At 43.8% G+C, this 23,138-nt stretch overlaps 1 protein-coding gene across 1 annotated transcript; it reads left to right on the top strand.

Annotated features, from left to right (window-relative positions):
* The first annotated feature begins 244 nt into the window (after positions 1–244).
* bod1l1 (biorientation of chromosomes in cell division 1-like 1) lies at positions 245–22,032 on the top strand. Its single transcript, XM_064955858.1, has 31 exons — positions 245–472; positions 773–897; positions 1,847–2,037; positions 2,254–2,757; positions 2,906–3,055; positions 3,221–3,384; positions 3,511–3,607; positions 3,756–3,882; positions 3,973–4,036; positions 4,178–5,987; positions 6,110–6,177; positions 6,284–6,383; positions 6,584–6,661; positions 8,162–8,208; positions 8,911–8,983; positions 9,111–9,169; positions 9,277–9,352; positions 9,509–9,573; positions 14,345–14,434; positions 14,540–14,612; positions 14,846–14,916; positions 15,190–15,340; positions 15,559–15,602; positions 15,905–16,331; positions 16,421–16,504; positions 16,619–16,683; positions 16,824–16,911; positions 17,164–17,296; positions 20,669–20,731; positions 20,981–21,137; positions 21,248–22,032. Exons 1-30 carry the CDS (start codon positions 356–358, stop codon positions 21,108–21,110), a joined length of 5,334 nt encoding a protein of 1,777 aa, XP_064811930.1. The 5' UTR covers positions 245–355; the 3' UTR covers positions 21,111–21,137; positions 21,248–22,032.
* Positions 22,033–23,138: the final 1,106 nt, after the last annotated feature.

The raw sequence follows: 23,138 nt of genomic DNA, 5'->3' as shown, positions 1-23,138 counted from the left end.
AACTTTCATACAAGATTCCTCACTTTGTGCTTTATTTTCGTGAACAGATTTTGGGTAGAGTTAAATCTCGCTCCGCATCCTCCTCTGGTATGACATAAGCCGCAACCTTGTTCTTCGATGAGGTCTAAGGGTGGTTGACATCCAATATCTAGCCGCAACCGACAGGGGGCGCCAATTACAATTAGCAACAGTAATTTAGTTGTTTTTCTTCCGGTTGCATATCATTCAACTTCCGAGTCAAATGCGTTAGTTCTAAATCAAAATACGGAGAATCTAAGGAGTTAGCAAGCGACTTTGTGGTGTTTTAATGACATTTATTATTTTGGATTTTAAATCCAGAAGCGTATAGTAACAGATGGCAGGTTTACCCCCCGGAGACCCGCAGTTGGTCTCTATGATCGTCAATCATTTGAAAACGCAAGGTCTTTTCGATCAGTTTAGAAGGGATTGCTTGGCAGACGTGGATACAAAGGTAACGACAGTTATGAATGGTGAATAGTAACAGGTAGCTAGCCAGCAAGTAATCTACAATTTGCCATTATACAGTAGCTAAGCATTAGTCTAAGCATTAATAATCTTGTCCAAAAGCTGTTGCCTTCGCGAGTTGCTACAATAGTACCTATGTTTCAGGTCGCGAGACGCTGCCCTGGATCAGACCTACCACAATCTGTTTTTTTCAGATAGGATTTAGTGCACGCATAACCAATAAATTGCAAACATGGCTGTGATAAAAAATGTTGTTAAACTAGCTAACGTTATTCACTATTTTTAGCCTGCATACCTGAATTTAAGACAACGAGTGGACAACTTTGTGTCCAATCACCTCTCTAACCACACATGGAGTCCTCACTTGAACAAGAATCAGTTGAGAAACAACATCCGACAGTTGGTGCTGCAGTAAGTAATTCGTGAGAGTTCACATATGACCCTATTCAGAAAGCACAAGTTTTTGTTATTTGTGTGGATCTTAGCAAAAATGTAAATGTTCATCTTATTTCAATCTGGTCTCAGAGCTTTTCGTATTATTCTGAACGAAATCCAATTTAGTATAATAAGTTACTTTTGGTATGGTTACATAAGACAGATGGTTACTTAAGGTAAAATCGAAAGTAGGGTGGATTGATGAGCTTATAACATCTAGCAAACATCTAGTAACCCAAAGATTCCAAGTTCGAATCTCATTGCAAGTTCGAACTTTAGAATTTGAGCTAATTAGAAACTTTAAAACTATTTTTTAAACTACTTAGCATGTTCGCTTACACTTCACCTAACCTGAACCCTTCACCTACCCCTTACCAGAATAACCCTTTTAGCTAACTCCTAAACTTAACTCTAACCTTAACCCAACTAATGTTAGCGAATACGTAACAGTTAGCAAATACGTAACAGTGTACGTTTTGCTTTAAAAAAACAACTATACTCTTAATTGTAATTCGTAGCATTTCATACGAAATGGGCGATGAACAGCCACAAATTAATACATACCATACTAAATGTAGTGTCTCAGATTTACATACAGAACAGTACGAAACAGTCTGTGACCAGGTTGCTTATTTCTACAAATCATATGTCGGGGCGGCAAGGTAGCCTAGTGGTTAGAACGTTGGACTAATAACCAAAAGGTTGCAAGTTCGAATCCCTGAGCTGACAAGGTACAAATCTGTCGTTCTGCCCCTGAACAGGCAGTTAACCCACTGTTCTTAGGCCGTCATTGAAAATAAGAATTTGTTCTTAACTGACTTGCCTAGTAAAATAAAGGTAAAATAAAAAAAAATGTTAGAACATCAAGAGACAGTGCATCCACTTTTGTGTATATGAACTGAATCCTCTTCTGATCTTGTGGCAGGTCTGGGATGCTGGAGCAGGGAGTTGACAGGATAGTTGCTCAGGTGGTGGATCCCAAAATCCATCACACCTTCAGGCCCCAGGTGGAGAGGGTGGTCCGTGAATTCATGTCCCCTGGCAGCTATGTTGATGAACCTCCAGTCCCGCCTGCTCCTGTAGAGGAGAAACAAGACTTTGACCTGCCAGTGCAAGGTGAAATACAGTTGAATGCTTCTAGCGGGTCTTTAATCTGTCTATTATCGTCTTGTCTAATTCCAGGAAGAATATCTTTCATATTCGCAGAGCACAACAATTTATGTGTTTTGTTTGTAAATGTAGATGGGATTGTGTCTGAAAATGGTGTGCTTTTGGATTATTGTCTGACTTAACACTTGTCTGTATGACTCAATGATAATGTTGGATTCCCAGCTCCTTCATCTGCCCCTGCTACTTCAATGGCCAGAGATGCCATGTCCATACTGGATACCATCACCACTCTGAACCAGGAGGCCAGCTCCCGGGCCAGCTCCAGTGGAGAGAAGGGCCTGAAGGGGGGCTCTGAGAGGGATCAAGACCCAGAGGAGTCGATGCAGGAGTCTGAAGAAGGAGAGCAGGACATGAGTCTGGTGGAGGAGGGAGTAGAGGACCAGGACAGGAAGACGCCAGAGAAAGAAGAGGAAGCGAAGCTTGTGTCAGAGGCCCAGGCTATGGAGGTCAAAACAGAGGACGTACAGGAGCAGGTGGACTCTGAGAGAGAGGGGATGAAGGGTGAGGGGGAAGAGGTTGGGGCTCAAGAGGAGGCAGAAGAGAGAAAGGAGGGGAAGACCATAGGAAAGCTAAAAGATGAGGTATTGAACAAGGATGTTGATCCACTTCAGTCCCCCAATGAGAAACACCATATCAATCAGAAGGCCAGAGAGAGGTTAAAAGAAGGTGAGATCTAAGTCTTGAATGTTTGGGTTTATGAATTTGATGAAAACTATCACTACACTATGACATTGTCGAATCACTAAGTAGGATTTGAAAGCCTCATAGTTTCAGGTACCATTAACCATTTGTTTCGTGTGTAATTCTTCATCAGAATATTCTCTGGAAGACTCCGACCTTGATGGCCTCAGTGACATCACTGTGAGCTCTGTCCACACCAGCGACCTGTCGTCCTTTGAGGAGGACAGCGATGATGAGCAGCCACCGTCAGATTCTACAGAGGACGGCGAGGTCTCATCTGAAGGTCTGTTTGTGTACATGTATTATTTCTCAGTAAGAAGCATTTATTTAGAGATACGAAAAACTGAAACCTTTTCAGATATTAAGTGAAAACAGAAGCTATTAGAGGGCAATATTGAAGCCAATATTTCCTTGTAAGTAATTGGTTTTTATTCTGTGTGATCTCAAGATGAAAAGTCTGAGAAAAAGAAGACCAATAGAGAGGAAGACAATGAGGAGAGCCCAGAGCGCAAGCCTCGTCGACAGGCCTACGTCCACAAGCCCTTCCTCTATTCCCGTTACTATAGCGACTCTGACGATGAGGTTACTGTGGAGCAGCGTCGGCGGTCAGCGGTAAGTGACAGGCTGATATTTATGGTAAAGACATGCCTGCAAACTGAAAATACAAAAGTTGTGGGCAAAGCGCTTTTGTGGCTGGGTTTAATCAAACTTGTTCTATCTCCTTACCTCTTCTCTCAGGCCAAGGACAAGGAAGAGAGGCTTTTCAAGAGACAGCAGAATAGGGAACGCATGGAAGAGAAGCGTAGACAGAAGTCAGCTCAACTAGAAGACCAGGGTACTTGTAACATCAATATATTCTACAATGTGCTTTTCCCTGGCAGACTAATTAGTGTGTCAACCTTTTATACCTGAGTCTTTTGTTCTTGTAAAAGCTGAGGGTGTGGTAAATTGTCCATTCACTGTGATGTTAACTCCCTGTACAGAGAGCAGGCAGCAGACCTCTTCCCCCAGCCTGGAAGCTCAGGATCCCAGGGCCAAAGAGGCTCTCAAGGAAAAGAAGGTTCTTGAGAAGAAGATGGCCCTCAGTAGGAAGAGGAAATGGGACTCACGGTGTGTGTATGTTTTGTAGTTGTGTGGACCTGTGGATGTTTGAGTTACTGGATACATAGCCATGTCGCTAAAGGCATTTACATTTTTCAGGAAAGAGGGAGATGTTACAGGCAAGAGAAAGGGAGATGCAGCAGGAGAGTTCAACAAAAAGGAAGTAAGTGTTGAATGAATATCCTAACTTGTGACTGTATGCTCACCATGGCCATTGGTTTAATGAATTAAATGTTGTTTATTGAGTTAAATAACTTATTTTAGAATTGTGTGCTGATGTATTTCTTTGCTACCTCACAAACAGGAAGTAAAGGGTATTTCCTCAAAGAGCTTGCAGCACAAGTCAATCAGAAAAGTCTCTGAGTCTGCAGCATCAGAAGAGAGGCACAGGAGGAAGAGTGTCAGCACTTCTGAAGAATCTGGAGAACCTAGAAAGCTGGCAGACAAAAGCCGTACACATTCCTTTATCCTGGACTTGGAGCAGGGATCTGAGTCACCACTCAAACAGCGAGCTGCTGGAAAGTTCGACCGGCTTTCCCGCAAAGAGTTAAACCCTAAAGAGCGCAAGGAGAAAGAGTGTAGCCTGTCGGACGAGCGCTCCAAGCTTAAGCAAAAGTTGGAGAAGAGAGTAGTAAGTGAATCCCACACAGATGAACCTGAGCAGAATGAAGGGGCCCACATTGAAGTATCCTCTGATGACAAAGGGGAGAGAAAGTCCAAGGTGAAAGGTGACAAGAAAGTGTCAGTGAATGCCAAGGAAGGTAGGGCATCTGTGTCAGAAGGAGGTGTCTCTGACGAGGGGGCTAGCAAGGAAGCCACAACCAAGAAGGGGAAGGCTCCATCAGTTGAAGCTGCCAAAGTTGAGAAGGACAGAGAGAAGGAAAAGAACAGGGAAAATGAGAAGGAAAGGGAGAGAACCAAAGCAGAGAAGATTCCATTAAAAACTGACCCTAGGCAGTTACTCCGTCCGGATTCCACCGGCTCTTCTGAGGAAAGGTCTGATATGGAGCCTGGATCAGAAAGCATCAAGAAAAAGGACAAACACCCTAAAGAAGTCCTCAAGAGGTCAAAGAGCCACACAGAGGACAAATATGTAGAAAAACCCAAGTCTAAGCCAGACATTGAGAAGGAGAAACCCAGAACAGAACATGTTACTCAGGAAAACCAGAAACCAAGTAAGTCCAGCTCTGAAACTGACAAAGACTCCAGAAAGTCCAGGGAGACAGAGCCTGGAATGAAGGTAAAGATCATGGAAAAGTCCAGATCCAAGTCAAGGGAGGATAAGAAAGCTCAAGGTTTGGAGGTCAAAAACAAAGGTAGCACATCAGGCAGTAGACCTGACGCATCAAAGGAAAGAAAAAGAGAGGGAAGCATGAAGGAGCAAAGGAAAGACACTCAGGAAAACCCACCAGAGAAAATGGAAGGCAGGAGTGGGAAGAAAATGCTTGATAAAAAGGTCCAAAACCCAGAGAAGAAAGAGACCCAGGATGAGAGAAAAGGACGTAAAGCAGATGAAAAGTCGGATAAGTCCTCAATCTCCTCACCTGGTATTACAGAACCTCCTCTGAAGAAAGGCCCTCAATCCAAAGACGCAAGCACAGACTGGGATCCCACCGATGCCACCATTACCACCTCTGCCTCTGTTACCTATGATGCTTTGAGTGACGTCACCCCTGAACTGGAGGAGGATGACAGTGAAATGCCACTTGGTGAGGTGGAACCACGTCCTTTGACAACTGGGGCAGATGCTCTTCTGACTTTGATGGACATCTGTACCTCAGCAGATGCGAGACTAGGCCAAGGAAGTGACATCACAGGGGCCATGCAGCGAGAGGCCTGCCCAGAGCTCTCCTTCCAAGAAGCAGACATAAAGATGAAAGAGGCAGCTCTTACCCTGCTCTCCATGGACCCTGAGAGTATACTATCTCCTACCTTAGTCACTCCAGCTACACAGGAAGTCACAGAGGCAACCATACCTGCTCTGCAGCGGAAGGAAACTACTAAACCTGTTGCAAAAGATCAGGAAGATTCTGAGCATGTTCTGGAAATGGATGAAAGTGATCTAACAGCTACTGCCTCATCAGAGAAAATGGATGAACAGTCAAGGAGCCAAGGTAATGTGTCTTGTGACAACAGTTATATGGTCAGTTCTTCTTTTCTTAAAGTATCACAAGGCAATGGAGAGTATTTGGATGACTTATTGTTAGTTACATTACAGTCGATGTTCTGGCCACAGATATTCTCAACACAGGGGGGAAAGATACGGTGGTGTCAACATGGACATTAGTTGAAGGGATGTCTCAGGTGAGAATGGCTTATGGTGTTTCTATTTCATTCTAGTTCTATAATATAAATATCAGTTAAATGTTACTCAGACTTTGATAGCATCTTTGTTCCAACTCTTTCAAAGGAAAATAAATCTACTGTTGACAGAGATGAGGAAAAACCAGGCCATGCTGATGTTGTTCCTGAGCAAGAGCCCGTATTGGGACCATCAGTCGACAAACAATGTATAAGATTCATACCTTTATCTTAACCTTGTACATTCACACTCCTCACCAACGGGTTTTACACAAACTCCCAAGTTTCCAGATTTTCCTGCATTCCTCCATTCTTTTGTGGGTTTTTTTTCAGTTCTCCCCCAAATAAAGTTTGTGTGCTCTCTGTTAGTTTTAAGAGTGTAAATTTGCTGATCTTTGTTTTTGCTTAGATGAGACTCAGACTGAGAAGACAAAACTGCTGGCCATGGAACATGAGTGTCAGGTTAAGATGGACATTGATAACATTAGTAAGTCATACACAACCGCAATAATATTCAAATACCAATCCTTAATATTATTTGACATACACTGAGTGTACAAAACATTAGGAACACCTGCGCTTTCCATGACAGACTGACCAGGTGAATCCAGATGTAAGCTATGATCCCTTATTGTCACTTGTTAAATCCACTTTAATCAGTGTAGATGAAGGGAGGAGACCGGTTAAAGAAGGATTTTTAAGCCTTGAGACAATTGAGACATGGATTGTGTATGTGTGCCATTCAGAGTGTGAATGGGCAAGACAAAATATTTAAGTGCCTTTGAACGGGGTATGGTAGTAGGTGCCAGGTGCACCGGTTTGAGTGTGTCAAGAACCGCAACGCTGCTGGGGTTTTCATGCTCAACAGTTTCCTGTGTATTTCAAGAATGGTCTACCACCCAAAGGACATCCAGTCAACTTGACACAACTGTGGGAAGCATTGGAGTCAATATGGGCCAGCATCCAGGATGAAACACTTGTAACACCTTGTAGAGTCCATGCCCTGATGAATTGAGGCTGTTCCGAGGGCAAAGGGGGGTGTAACTCAATATTAGGAAGGTGTTCATAATGTTTTGTATGCTCAGTGTTCTGATAGAAATACGATTATAAATAATAACTGATTGGATTTATATGGCACCTTTCTATCAACTGAGATGCTCAAAGCGCTTTACATAGTAGGGGGAAACTCGCCTCATCGACCACCAATGTGTAGCACCCACAGTGACCATTTTTATGTCAGAGCGCTCAACATACATCAGGTTGAGAGTAATATATGCCAATGAGGGCGCTGATAGAATGGGACCAGGTTGGGAATTTGACATCGGGGTCTTACAATAAGTGCCATCGGATTTTAAATGACCATAGAGTGTCAGGACACCTGTTTAACATCCCCCTACGCAGGGAAATGTCCCATTGGGATGTCCTTAGACTAGAGGTAAGCATGCCCCCTACTGGCCCTCCAACACTACTTCCAGCAGCATCTGGTCTCCCTTCCAGGGACTGACCAGGACTGACCCTGCTTAGCTTCAGAAGCAAGCCAGCGGTGGGATACAGGGTTTAGCGTCATTTGGTGTTTATTTAACCAGGCAAGTCAGTTAAGAACAAATGCTTATTTACAATGACGGCCTACCGGGGAACAGTGGGTTAACTGCCTTGTTCAGGGGCAGAATGAGTTTTTTTTATCTTGTCAGCTTGGGGAATCGATCTAGCAACCTTTCGGTTACTGGCCCAACCACTAGGCTCCCTGCCACCCCGAGAACTGAAGGGGGACTGACTGTATTTTGCTAAAAGTTCCAACCCCCACAACCAAACCAACTGTAAAAAAGAATACATTTAAAAGCGTTTTGAAATGCTGTTAATATCCAAGCTCATGTATAGACTTTAGACCTGAATGCCAATGCATGTTGCATGTAGTTTTGACTTTGTGTAACTCCAGTCCTCAAAAGACTGTTTTAAAAGGTGATCTCTCCTCCTTCCACCATCTCAGATAAAGATCAGACTGAAGCACAAGAGGAAAATGGAGTCACTGAGTCTGTAAGTACTCATTCTTGGCAGGTTAGCACTCATGTTTTACAAGAGTACCACAGTCTTTTCTGGTTACATTTTTGTGAAGGCTAAAGTGACTGTTACTGCTTTCCTCTGTTAAAACTTCTTAGTGCTGCAATCCCGTTATTGGGATTGACATGACAACAGCCAGTGAAAGTGCAAGGTGCCGAATTCAAAACAATAGAAATCTCATAATTAAAATTCCTCAAACATGCATGTATCTTATACCATTTTAAAGGTAATCTTGTTGTTAATCCCACCACAGTGTCCGATTTTCAAATAGGCTTTACAGCGAAGCACCACAAACGATTATGTTAGGTCACCACCAACTCACAGAAAAACACAGCCATTTTTCCAGCCAAAGAGAGGAGTCACAAAAAGCACAAATATCCCACTGTGTATTCAATAGCGACTGGGTTGAATATCGACCAACCCCAGATTTCCCATTTCCTGTTTGGATTTCTTCTCAGGTTTTTGCCTGCCATATGAGTTCTGTTATACTCAGACATCATTCAAACAGTTTTTGAAACTTCAGTGTTTTCTATCCAATACTAATAATAATATGCATATATTAGCAACTGGGACTGAGGAGGAGGCCGTTTACTCTGGGTACCTCTGGGCACCTTTCATCCAAGCTACTCAATATTGCCCCTGCAGCCATAAGAATTAACCTTTATATGTGTATTTCAGGGGAAGTGTGACACACCTGAAAAACCAAGGGAGACTCGACGTGGTCGGCCATCAAAGCTGGTCAAACAAGCCAGTGAGTCTCTGAGCTTTATACAATCCACAGGTGTTTGTGTCACACTGTTCTTCTTTGGTCTTTACTTGTTGTGTTGTCTCTCTTTCTGTTCTGTGTCTGAGGAACGATTTTGATTATTTTGTTGCAGGCAATGCATCCAAGTCAGACGGACAAGAGGACGAGAAAGGATCCGACCTGTCTGAAATGGTAGTTATCTGTCCTCTATGACTGCGTGTAACATTTCATCTTATGGAAGCACGCAATCTTTATTTCAGAAAAATACATGCACTAAATTTGTTTGGTTCCTTGTTCAGGAGGACAAAATGGAGGGAAGAGTAACCCGCAAAGGAAGGCTATCCAGTCAGAAAGCTACCACGGCCAAAGATTCCGGTACATTAATTTAGACAAATCTGTGTTAATGAGTAAAAACGGAATGTTTTGGTATTCTTTTATTACACGTTCACGTGACATTTGGCCAGCTTCACATCTCAAATTGGGAAGACCATCTGAGTTTGTAAATCTTGTGCCCTTTCTGCAATTCATCAGGTATGGAGAAAAATGAGAAGGACAGTCTAGAGCAGCAGTCCAAGCTGGCTGTGGAAGTGAATAAAGTAAGTATAGTCCCTACCTATCAGTACTTGCATTAGGTAGTAAAAATGTCACTACCTATGGGTAACTGCCAAAACAATGGAAACACTTGAGTAAATTAGGGATATAAAGTGTATTGAAGCAGGTGCTTCCACACAGGTGGTTCCTGAGTTAATTAAGCAATTAACACTGCATCATGCTTAGGGTCATGTATAAAAAATGCTGGGCAGGCCATTATTTTGACTACCATGGCTATGCCACCGTAGGATGACACTAGTGGTCACTGAATGGTTTGATGAGCATGAAAACAATGTAAACCATATGCCATGGCCGTCTCAGTCACCAGATCTCAACCCAATTGAACACTTATGGGAGATCCTGGAGCGGCGCCTGAGACGACGTTTACCCTCACCATTAACAAAACACCAAATGATGGAATTTATCATGGAAGAATGGTGTCGCATCCCTCCAATAGAGTTCCAGCCACTTGTTGAATCTATGCCATGGTGCATTGAAGCTGTTCTGGCTCGTGGTGCCCAACGCCCTATTAAGACACTTTATGTTGGTGTTTATTGAAGAATGGCGCCATAGAAGATGGCTGCTGTTTTACGGGCTCCTAACCAATTGTGCTATTGTGTGTGTTTTTTTTGCGTTATTTGTAACTTTATTTGTATGTAATGTTTCTGCCACGTCTCTTATGACTGAAGAGCTGCTGGATATCAGGACAACGATTACTCGCCTCATACTGGACAAAGATTTTTTTCTTTAACAAGTCAGATGCAAAGGATTTACTTCAGACACCCGACAAGTCCCAAATCCCCGTCATTCGCATGAGAAAGAGACAGAGATGTCGGGGTGCCTTATAAGGATCCGATGGCGAGTGGGTAATCTGCATCTACCATCAGTCCTATTAGCCAACGTACAATCATTGGATAACAAAATAGATGAGCTACAATCGCATTAAAATCTGTAATATCTTATATTTCACCAAGTTGTGGCTGAATGATGACACGGATAACATACAACTGGAGGGGATTACGCTGCATCGGCAAGACGGGGTGGCGGTCTGTGTATATTTGTGAACAGCTGGTGCACAAAATATAATATTAAGGAAGTCTTAATTTATTGCTTGCCTGAGATAGTGTGGTCTGCAGCTTATCATGAGATACTCTATCTACCAAGAGATTTTATCTATATTTTTCGGAGCTGTCTATTTACCACCGCAAACCGATGCTGACATTAAGACCGCACTCAATGAGCTGTATAAGGCAATAAACAAACAGGAAAATGCTCATCCAGAGGCAGCGCTCCTAGTGGCCAGGGACTTCATTGCAGGGAAACTTGAATCCATTTGACCTAATATCTACCAACATATTAATTGTGCAAACAGACAAAAAAATCTGACCATGATTCTATCCTCCCGATTCCTGCTTACAAGTTAAAACGAAAGCAGGAAGCACCAATGACTCAGTCAATAAAGAAGTGGTCAGATGATGCTGATGCTAAGCTACAGGATTGTTTTGCTAGCACAGACTGGAATATGTTCCGGGATTCTTCTGATGGCATTGAGGAGTACACCACATCGGTCACTGGCTTCATCAATAAGTGCATTGACGACCATGTCCCCACAGTGAACGTACGTACAGTGGGGCAAAAAAGTATTTAGTCAGCCACCAATTGTGCAAGTTCTCCCACTTAAAAAGATGAGGCCTGTAATTTTCATCATAGGTACATTTCAACTATGACAGATAAAATGAGGGGAAAAAATCCAGAAAATCACATTGTGGGATTTTTAATGAATTTATTTGCAAATTATGGTGGAAAATAAGTATTTGGTCAATACTTTGTTATATACCCTTTGTTGGCAATGACAGAGGTCAAACATTTTCTGTAAGTCTTCACAAGGTTTTCACACACTGTTGCTGGTATTTTGGCCCATTCCTCCATGCAGATCTCCTCTAGAGTAGTGATGTTTTGGGGCTGTTGCTGGGCAACATGGACTTTTAACTCCCTCCCAAAATTTTCTATGGGGTTGAGATCTGGAGACTGGCTAGGCCACTCCAGGACGTTGAAATGCTTCTTACGAAGCCACTCTTTCGTTGCCCGGGAAGTATGTTTGGGATCATTGTCATGCTGAAAGACCCAGCAACGTTTCATCTTCAATGCCCTTGCTGATGGAAGGAGGTTTTCACTCAATACCCCATCCACTTTGCCAATGCACAGCCCCCACACCACTAGAAGGATATCTTCAACCACCAACTTAACCAACCTGAGACAAGGCCGAGTATAGCCCACAAAGATCTCCGCCACGGCACAACCCAAGGGGGGGGCGCCAACCCAGACAGGAAGATGACATCAGTGACTCAACCCACTCAAGTGACGCACCCCTCCTAGGGACGGTATGAAAGAGCCCTAGTAAGCCAGTGACTCAGCCCCTGTAATAGGGTTAGAGGCAGAGAATCCCAGTGGAAAGAAGGGAACCAGCCAGGCAGAGACAGCAAGGGCGGTTCGTTGCTCCAGAGCCTTTCCGTTCACCTTCACACTCCTGGGCCAGACTACACTCAATCATATGACCCACTGAAGAGATGGGTCTTCAGTAAAGACTTAAAGGTTGAGACCGAGTCTGCGTCTCTTACATGGGTAGGCAGACCATTCCATAAAAATGGAGCTCAATAGGAGAAAGCCCTGCCTCCAGCTGTTTGCTTAGAAATTCTAGGGACAATTAGGAGGCCTGCGTCTTGTGACCGTAGCGTACGTGTAGGTATGTACGGCAGGACCAAATCAGAGAGATGGGTAGGAGCAAGCTCATGTAATGCTTTGTAGGTTAGCAGTAATACCTTGAAATCAGCCCTTGCCTTGACAGGAAGCCAGTGTAGGGAGGCTAGCACTGGAGTAATATAATCACATTTTTTGGTTCTAGCCAGGATTCTAGCAGCCGTATTTAGCACTAACTGAAGTTTATTTAGTGCTTTATCCGGGTAGCTGGAAAGTAGAGCATTGCAGTAGTCTAACCTAGAAGTGACAAAAGCATGGATTAATTTTTCTGCATTATTTTTGGACAGAAAATGTCAGAATTTTTTATTTTTACAATGTTACGTAGATGGAAAAAGCTGTCCTTGAAACAGTCTTGATATGTTCGTCAAAAGAGAGATCGGGGTCCAGAGTAACGCCGAGGTCCTTCAGTTTTATTTGAGACGACTGTACAACCATTAAGATTAATTGTCAGATTCAACAGAAGATCCCTTTGTTTCTTGGGACCTAGAACAAGCATCTCTGTTTTGTCCGAGTTTAAAAGTAGAAAGTTTGCAGCCATCCACTTCCTTATGTCTGAAACACATGCTTCTAGCGAGTGATGACTACTGACCCGTAGCACTCACGTCTGTGGTCATGACGTTCTGTGAAAGGCTGGCCATGGCTCACATCAACACCATCATCCAAGAAACTCACTCCAATTTGCATACCGCCCCAACAGATCCACAGATGATGCAGTCGCTATTGCACTCTACACTGCCCTTTCCCACCTGGACTGAAACATCTACGTGAGAATGCTATTCACTGACTACAGCTCAGCGTTCAACACCATAGTGCCCTCAATGCTCATCACTAAGCTAAGGACCCTGGGACTAAACACCTCCCTCTGCAACTGGATCCTGGACTTCCTGATGGGCCTCCCCCAGGTGGTAAGGGTAGGTAACAACACATCTGCCACGCTCATCCTAAACATGGGGGCCCCTCAGGAGTGCGTGCTCAGTCCCCTCCAGTTTTACCCATGGCTGCATGGCCAGGTACAACTTCAACACCATCATTAAGTTTGCTGACGAAACAACAGTGGTAGGCCTGATCATTGACAATGACGAGACAGCCTATAGGTAGGAGGTCAGAGACCTTGCCGTGTGGTGTCAGGATAACAACCTCTCCCTCAACGTAATCAAGACAAAGGAGATAATTGTGGACTACAGGAAAAGGAGGACCGAGCACGCCCCCATTCTCATCGACGGGGCTGCAGTGGAGCAGGTTGAGAGCCACATCACCAACAACAAGCTTTCATGGTCCAAACACACCAAGACAGTCATGAAGAGGGCACGACAAAGCCTACTCCCCTGCAGGAAACTGAAAAGATTTGGCATGGGTCCTCAGATCCTCAAAAAGGTATACAGCTGCACCATTGAGAGCATCTTGACTGGTTGCATCACTGCCTGGTATGGCAACTGCTCGGCCTCCGAACGCACTACAGAGGGTACATCACTGGGGCCAAGCTTCCTGCCATCCAGGACCTCTATACTAGGTTGTGTCAGAGGAAGGCCCTAAAAATGTTCAGACACCAGCCACCCTAGTCATAGACTGTTCTCTCTGCTACCGCATGGCAAGTCTAGGTCCAAAAGCCTTCTTGACAGCTTATACCCCCAAGCCATAAGACTCCTGAACAGCTTATCAAATCGCTACCCAGACTATTTGCATTACCCCCCTCCCCCCTTTACGCTGCTGCTACTGTTTATTATCTATGCATAGCCATTCTAACTCTACCTACATGTACATATTACATCGACTAGCCTGTGCCCTTGTATATTTTTTACTGATCTATTTTATACTTAACCAATAATGCAGTTTTAAGAAAAAATAAGTGTTAAGGGCTTATAAGTAAGCATTTCACTGTAAGGTCTGTTGTATTTGGCGCATGTGACAAATACAATTTGATTTGTGATTATTTTATTTTGGCAGATATCTGTATAAGTACATGCATTATGTAATGTCATATTGCCCTTATGCCCTTGCTCACATGGTTTGCTATTGTAGGACAATGCGGGTGATAAGGCCACAGATTCCAGAACGCCACGCAGAGGACGCTCGTCTAAAACCTTTGCGGATGAGGAGGAACTTAAAGAGGTTATATCATCCTTCACTGCTCACTCCCCTTCTGCCTGTGGATTGTATGTTGATGAGGTATGTGAGTCGAGTCTGAGGTAACCATGTTAGATGTTCTCTATACAGCCTGAGAAAGTGGAGGAGACCCCGCCTCGCAGAGGCAGATGGTCAGGTGCCCAGGCCAAAGACTCCACCACAGGTAAGAGGTTCCACCACAGCCATTTGGAAATTCAAGAGCTATATGCTTCCATAGATCTACTCTGTGCTAAGCCTATTTAGTACTTTCCATCTCTCGTTTCTGATATTGAGATGGGTGATAGCTAAGATGCATGCCAAGTTCATCATATTTTTCCTGTGTGCCCCTCAACAATTCAATTTTTTGTCATTATCAACACATTTCACACAAAATAAACATATTACTTTCCTACACAGGAAACCAGGAGAAAGAGGAGGAAGAGAAAACAGGAGAGACATCATTGGAAAAGCCAAAGGAGAAACAGGAGGTAAGTTCAGTCGACATGATCAGTTTGGCATAGACCTTCATTCATTCAGCAGTGTGAGGGTCTCATTCAGCTGGGGGGCGGCGGTCTCATTCAGCTGGGGGGCGGCGGTCTCATTCAGCTGGGGGGCGGTGGTCTCATTCAGCAGGGGGGCGGTGATGAAACATGAGGGGTGCAGGCCAACATCAACTATTTATATGGCCACACAGATCACTTGTTAACAGCTGATTGACTCAGTATTTCAGGTTAGGGCTCTCTGTTTTGTTGTTGTATCAGATTCATCCCCCTCTTCAAAAAGATGAGGAGGAGGAGAAGAGTGAGCAGAAGAGAGGCAGTAGACGGGGAAGACCAGCTAAACCTCCAATCTCCAAGCAAAAGACAAATGAAGATGCAGAAAGCTCTCATTCCAAGGAGCCCACTGATACTCGTGAGTTTCTTTTTTTAAACTTTATTTCAATCCACAATATAATCTTACTGCAAGATCCAAATACTTTCATAATGCATGATTGGGTATTAAAAGTGATTGTCAACAACTATGAAAACTATCATTGTCGATGCACTTTCTAAGTGCATGGAAGGGAGTTAATACAGAACTCAGGAAAGCTTGGTCTGGCATTTGTTACAGTAACAGTCTCTTTCTCTTAGGCAAACCTGCAGTGAAGAGGAAGAGGTCTGAGGAATCTGGGGAGGTGTGTCCTTTTCACTTCTCTGACCACAAAGTTTACTGAACCATGCCTGGTTCCTCTGACCCTCATTCTCTACTCCTGCAGACCTCAGATCTGAAAGGACTGGATACATGAGTTATATGGGAAATTATAGGGCTAGGTGCAGCCATCACCTTATTGCTTACACTTATCCAGTCCATTTTAGATCTATGAATGCCGAGGAGCTGGTTAGAGGAAGGCCCCTGAGATAAAATGGAACCATAGCAATTAGTCCTTCCATTGACAGAGAGGTGTGTATTTTAAAGTGAGCTTTGATTCTGTTGAAGGGGACCCAGCCTGAGGAGGAGGGGACCCAGCCTGAGGAGGAGGGGACCCAGCCTGAGGAGGAGGGGACCCAGCCTGAGGAGGAGGGGACCCAGCCTGAGGAGGAGGGGACCCAGCCTGAGGAGGAGGGGACCCAGCCTGAGGAGGAGGGGACCCAGCCTGAGGAGGAGGGGACCCAGCCTGAGGAGGAGGGGACCCAGCCTGAGGAGGAGGGGACCCAGCCTGAGGAGGAGGGGACCCAGCCTGAGGAGGAGGGGACCCAGCCTGAGGAGGAGGGGACCCAGCCTGAGGTGGAGGGGACCCAGCCTGAGGTGGAGGGGACCCAGCCTGAGGTGGAGGGGACCCAGCCTGAGGTGGAGGGGACCCAGCCTGAGGTGGGGGGGACCCAGCCTGAGGTGGGGGGGACCCAGCCTGAGGTGGGGGGACCCAGCCTGAGGTGGGGGGACCCAGCCTGAGGTGGGGGGACCCAGCCTGAGGTGGGGGGGACCCAGCCTGAGGTGGGGGGGACCCAGCCTGAGGTGGGGGGACCCAGCCTGAGGTGGGGGGGACCCAGGAAAGTGACCTGAAGGAACAAGAGGAGAAACAACATGGAGAGGATAGCGGTGAGAATAGATGCAATACTTTTACTTCCGCACACTGTGGTCCAAATGACACTCGATTAACCCATGCCATGTCATAAAAAAAAAACTTGTTCTGTCCCTCCCTTTCTTTTTCAGTGAGCCAGTCTGACGACCCGGAGAAGGGAACAGAAGAGGGCTCCAGTGATAACAAAACAGATGAGGTACGTAGAGAACATACAGTCAAGCTGATTTTAGATAATGTATATTATTATTATTCTATCTTTGAATGGTTTTGATCAGTCTCAAACCAACCAAAATGGTGTTTGAATGGATTCCTCCCTCCCCCATGGGACTCTACCAGGGTGAGGAGGACAAAGACACGCCTCAGAAGAAACCTGCTCGTAGGGGAAGGCCCTCGAAGGGAGCAACATTGACGTCAGAGGAACCGGGTATGGCTCAGGGGGTCTAGGTAGTTAGGAGGATATGATTTCCATGGAAATTAATTTTGTAACTTGGCAAAACATTTATCGATGGCTGTTGGAGAACTCTGATCTCATACATGTATGTATTCATTACAGTTTACTCTCATAGGAGCAGGTTAAACTGGGTGAGAAATGAGAGGGGTTGAAACGTTGTTGCATCTTAACACCACCATGCTTTTGACTACTGTGTGACCATGCACACTTTTTCATTGTAAACAGAAAATACTGTATCTGAGAAGACCGATAAAAAGCTAGACAAGAAAGAGAGCGAACAAAAAGAGGATGAAGAGGAGGAAGAGACGCCCAAATCCAGAACTGCGACTCGAGCTGCTGTTCGCCTTGAAGCTGAGAGGTAAACGATGTGTCACATGACATGCAGTGCGTGATATACACTACATGGCCAAAATTAGTGGATTCGGCTATTTCAGCCACACCCATTGCTGACAGGTGCATAAAATTGAGCACACAGCCATGCAATCTCCATAGACAACCATTGGCAGTAGAATGGCCTTACTGAAGAGCTCAGTGACTTTCAGTGTGGCATCATCATAGGATGCCACCTTCCCTACAAGTCAGTTCATCAAATTTCTTCCCTGCTAGAGCTGCCTCAGTCAAATGTAAGTGCTGTTATTGTGAAGTAGAAACGTCTAGGAGCAACAACGGCTCAGCCACGAAGTGGTAGGCCACACAAGCTCACAGAACGGGAGCACTGAGTGCTGAAGCTCGTTAAAATAGTTTGTCCTCGGTTGCAACATTCACTACCGAGTTCCAAACTGCCTTTGGAAGCAACGTCAGCACAAAAATTGTTCGTCTGGAGATTCATGAAATGGGTTTCCACGGCCGAGCAGCTGCACACAAGCCTAAGATCACCATGCGCAATGCCAAGCGTCGGCTGGAGTGGTGTAAAGCTCGACCCCATTAGATTCTGGAGTAGTGGAAACACGTTCTCTGGAGTGATGAACTACACTTCACCATCTGACAGTCCTACGGACAAATCTGGGTTTGGCAGAGGAGGAATAAAAATAGCCTGGGGCTGTTTTTCATGGTTTGGGCGAGGCCACTTAATTCCAGTGAAGGGATATCTCGACGCTACAGCATACAATGACATTCTAGACGATTCTGTGCTTCCAACAGTTTGGGGAAGGCCCTTTCCTGTTTCAGCATGACTATGCCCGTGTGCACAAAGTGAGGTCCATACAGAAATTGTTTTTTAATTTAATTTTTAATTTTACCTTTATTTAACCAGGCGTAGGTTAATAACACATTCTTATTTTCAATGACGGCCTGGGAACAATGGGTTAACTGCCTGTTCAGGGGCAGAATGACAGATTTGTACCTTGTCAGCTCGGGGGTTTGAACTCGCAACCTTCCGGTTACTAGTCCAACGCTCTAACCACTAGGCTACCCTGCCACCCCAATTGGTGTATCGGTGTAGAAGAACTTGACTGGCTTACACAGAGCCCTGACCTCAACTCCATCGAACACCTTTGGGATGAATTGGAATGTCGACTGGGAGCCAGACCTAATCGTCCAACATCAGTGCCCGACCTCATTAATGCTCTTGTGGCTGAATGGAAGCATGTCCCTGCAGCAATGTTCCAACATCTAGTAGGGAGGCTGTTATAGCAAAACAGCTAACAGGGGGGGGGGGGGGGGGCAATTCCATATCAAAGCCCATGATTTTAGAATAAGATGATCGATGAGCAGTTTTCTCCATGTTGTGTAGATTCTAGAACATGGCTGACTTAAAGGGATAGTTCAGAAAAATGACAATTGTATGTATTCGTTTCCTTACCTTGAAAGTGGTCTATGGACAAGGAGAGACTGCAATCCACACTTGGGTTTTGTTAAACTTAAATACTGCCACCAACCACTCATATTAGCGTCTTTTAGTATTTTTCCACAACAAGGAAGTCAATGTCCCCCAGTTAGCATGTTGAAAATTTGATTGATTTTGACATGACATTTAAAATCACATTTATTTGTAAAGCCCTTTTTACATCAGCCGATGTCACAAAGTGCTACACAGAAACCCAGCCTAAAACCCCAAACAGCAAGCAATGCAGGTGTAGAAGCACTGCTTTGTTTTCTGCTTCTTTTTTTTATCTCAAAGTAAATAGTCATTGAGCTGCAGTTGAAGTTGGAAGTTTGCATGCACCTTAGCCAAATGCATTTAAACTCAGTTTTTCACAATTCCTGACGTTTAATCCTAGTAAAAAGTCCCTGTCTTAAATCAGTTAGGATCACCACTTTTATTTCAAGAATGTGAAATGTCAGAATAATAATAGAGAGAGTGATTTATTTCAGCTTTTATTTATTTCATTACATTCCCAGTGGGTCAGAAGTTTACATACACTCAATTAGTATTTGGTAGCATTGCCTTTAAATTGTTTAACTTGGGTCAAATGTTTCAGGTAGCCTTCTGCAAGCTTCCCATAATAAGTTGGGTGAATTTTGGCCCATTCCTCCTGACAGAGCTGGTGTAACTGAGTCAGGTTTGTAGGTGTCCTTGCTCGCACACATTTTTTCAGTTCTGCCCACAAATGTTTTTATATGATTGAGGTCAGGGCTTTGTGAGGGCCACTCCAATACCTTGACTTTGTTGTCCTTAAGCCATTTTCCCACAACTTTGGAAGTATGTCCATTGTCCATTTGGAAGACCCATTTGCGACCAAGCTTTAACTTCCTGACTGATGGCTTGAGATGTTGCTTCAATATATCCACATAATTTTCTTTCCTCAGGAAGCCATCTATTTTGTGAAGTGCACCAGTCCCTCCTGCAGCAAAGCAGCCGCCCAACATGATGCTGCCACCCCCGTGCTTCACGGTTGGGATGGTGTTCTTCGGCTTGCAAACCTCCCCCTTTTTCCTCCAAACATAATGATGGTCATTATGGCCACACAGTTATTTTTTTGTTTCATCAGACCAGAGGACATTTCTCCAAAAAGTATGAACTTTGTCCCCACGTACAGTTGCAACCCGTAGTCTGTCTTTAAGGCGATTTTGGAGCAGTGGCTTCTTCCTTGCTGAGCGGCCTTTCAGATTATGTAGATATAGGACTCGTTTTACTGTGGATATAGATACTTTTGTACCTGTTTCCTCCAGCATCTTCACAAGGTCCTTTGCTGTTGTTCTGGGATTGATTTGCACTTTTCGCACCAAAGTACGTTCTTATGTAGGAGACAGAACGTGACTCCTTCCTGAGCGGTATGTTGTTTAAAGGCACAGGCTGTTTAAAGGCACAGTCAACTGAGTGTATGTAAACTTCTGACCCACTAGAATTGTGATATCGTGAAATAATCTGTCTGTAAACAATTGTTGGAAAAGTTCCTTGTGTCATGCACAAAGTAGATGTCCTAACCGACTTGCCTAAACTATAGTTTAACAAGAAATTTGTGGAGTGGTTGAAAAATGAATTTTAATGACGCCTACCTACGTATGTAATCTTCCGACTTCAACTGTACATAATGCCTTTCATACACGATATGTTGCAAACAGTATTGACAACAGTGGGAGTGTATAATTTTCATCTAACCACCACACAGAAAACGGAAGCTAGTGTAACATTGCCCTTAACCATCTTCAGATAATTCTGAAACATTCATAATTAACTATAAGGGAGAAGGGAACAAAGTCTGTCCAACAATATCGTGTTGGGGTGTCTGGCACTGAGGTTGCAAGAAGGCAGTTCTCTCAAGTTGCTTTCCATTTGTATTTTCTCCAGGAACAAACCAAGGAAACCTTCCACCCGAGCTCGAGGTGAAGAGGAGAACCCAGCAAACATACGGTAGGTTGATGTGTGTGTATGCTTGCGTCTGTGTGTGTGACAGGATGTGCTCATCTCTTGGTACTGTGTGAATCCTTGTTTATTTGTATAAACGTTATGCTTATTTCCTGAAATGCTATATAGTATCTAGCAAACTTGTTTTTATAAGGGACCTCTTTACAATTGTCTTGACATGACACTCTAATATTTTGTCAATAGGGCATTATATATGTTACTGCATACTCTTGCTTACCTGTTATTACCCTTCAGTGGGATGAGAGGACAGGCCTCGGCGTCAGCTAAGGCAGGGGGGCGTAAACGTGAAGTCAGCCCCCCAGCAGTGCGCACCAGAGGCGGACAAAAATCTGAGGAGCCCCCTTCCAAAAAGACCAAGCGATGAACAAATATCTGCTTTCCCCAAGCCCAGGTATTAGAATATTCACAGCACTGTTGACATAAGAGTTTTTTTTGTTTTAAATGCTTCTTTGTTTTTGAAACACTTCACATAATACATACCGGTATTAATTTTATTAACAGATCTGAACCTCTCCCCTCTATTCAAGCCTGTGGATGTGTTGGATAGGAACATTTGGGGATGGCATGACAGTATCGTCTAGCAGTGTTGGTTCTCCAAACAGTCACCTGACCTGGATTTAGCTCATGGTGCTTTCCATTTCTATACAGTATTATAGACCCTTCACCATATGCCCATATGTTTTAGATTGCACTGGTCATTTAAAGATGTTAGCTAATAATATTTCATGAAACAGAGCGTTAGAGACCAATCAAAGGTCTTATGTGGAGAGCCTCATCGACTTTAATCCTAGGACAAAACACTGGAAATTCTTTGTCACTGACAAATCGACTTCTGTCTGTGTTGGTCACTCCAAGGATTTGCCATCGTGCAGGCATATGTCCTTTGGTTCCTGCATCACGTTCAAGGGTTTTATATTTCTTCGACCTATAGATATGATTCATATAGAGTTGTATAGAAGTTATTAACCTGGGTATAGTCTCACAAGTACTTTTACAATTTGTGTTATGTTTTTGCTCATTGTTTCCGTACCCAGAAGCCTCTTCCTGTTACTGGACTTGAACATGGAAGTATCCATTCTATGAATGTAAAGGAGGTGTTTGTCTTCTCCCTGTGTTTTTTTTTCTTCTGTTATTTTGTTTTTTACTACACAGATTTGTCTGTGCTCCTAACTACTTTCCCCATTAAGTGATTTCTATTTTTGGTTATTTTTGTAATGTGTGCTCACAGAGCTTATGCCCTGTTGTCAGTATTGGAAGAGATTAAATCCCTTTCAAATGGTGAACAAGTGGCGTGTGTGGGACTCTTTCCTCACTTATTGACTGAACATTTTGTTTTTGATTATACTGGAAGGTATGTTTCAGGACATTATTAAATGTGAAATTAATTCAAAACCCATGACGCGTGTTACACTTCACACTTTGCGTATGCATAATTATAGTACTCATCATAGTTTCACACATTTAAACTCCATTGTAAAATCTTCCACATCTGGTAACACTCATGAAGTGCCGTCTAATCCATTTTGCATGTTAAACAACTACGTTAAGCTTTGTTATTGTTTCAACTGCGGATTGCCCCTTTAAGGTGAGGTAGTGCTACTGTGTGTATCACACGTGTATTAACTGCTGTGCAGTTAAGTCTCAACTGTTATTTTTCAGTGGAGGTGTTGTGTGAATGGATGTGCTATCTGTAAAGTGTACATAGCTGAAGTCAACCAATCAGCTGAGGGGAGAGGACATTCCTGGTTACAAATGGGGAATAAACTAACACGCTAAGAATGAAATATGCCACAATCGTTAACACATTACAAGGATTTAAATAATGACAACACCTGAGCCCATGAATTCCAAACACATCAATAAGGGCCATGGAATGCTGGAGGTTTTTTAAGATGCTGAATGGAGTTTTCCGACCGTTCCTGCGAAATGCTTAATCCGATTCTTTAAGGAGTTCTGCTCAGGTATTTCCTGGTACAGGAATCCAGTCCCTAAATATTATCTTAACACCTATTTTTAACGTTTTGGATCCATTTTCATTTAGTCACTGGTCCTGGCAATGATTGATACCATTGGAGTAACCAGGTACCTTTTTGTTTTCTAATGACTAGCTGTCTGAAAGGACTGACAATGGGGACTATAATGTAAGGTCATAGATCATATTAAATGATGTTCTGTATGTAATTCTATGTGTTAGGTACTATTGTACCTAATTGTGTACAGCTAGGTTGGTACAGTACAGTCATGATCTAACAGACATTATAAACCCGGTGATTTGAGCCATGAATGCTGATTGGTTGAACGTTCTGATATAACAGGCCGTATACATAGGAAATGACCAAAAATGACTTTCTCACTGTTCTAATTACGTTGGTAACCAGTTTATAAAAGCAAT

This window comes from Oncorhynchus masou, chromosome 32 (assembly GCF_036934945.1).
Source record: "Oncorhynchus masou masou isolate Uvic2021 chromosome 32, UVic_Omas_1.1, whole genome shotgun sequence".
In the NCBI taxonomy this organism is placed as follows: domain Eukaryota; kingdom Metazoa; phylum Chordata; class Actinopteri; order Salmoniformes; family Salmonidae; genus Oncorhynchus; species Oncorhynchus masou.
The sequence above is the reverse complement of the archived record's forward strand: the minus strand, read 5'-3'. Positions and strand labels throughout refer to the sequence as shown.

Coding starts and splice junctions, on each gene's coding strand:
- bod1l1 (XM_064955858.1), top strand. CDS start 356: ATGGCAGGTTTACCCCCCGGAGACCCGCAGTTGGTCTCTATGATCGTC. Junction 16,332..16,420: donor GCCTGAGGTGGGGGGACCCA/GCCTGAGGTGGG, acceptor ACCCAGCCTGAG/GTGGGGGGACCCAGCCTGAG. Junction 16,684..16,823: donor GTGATAACAAAACAGATGAG/GTACGTAGAGAA, acceptor GGACTCTACCAG/GGTGAGGAGGACAAAGACAC.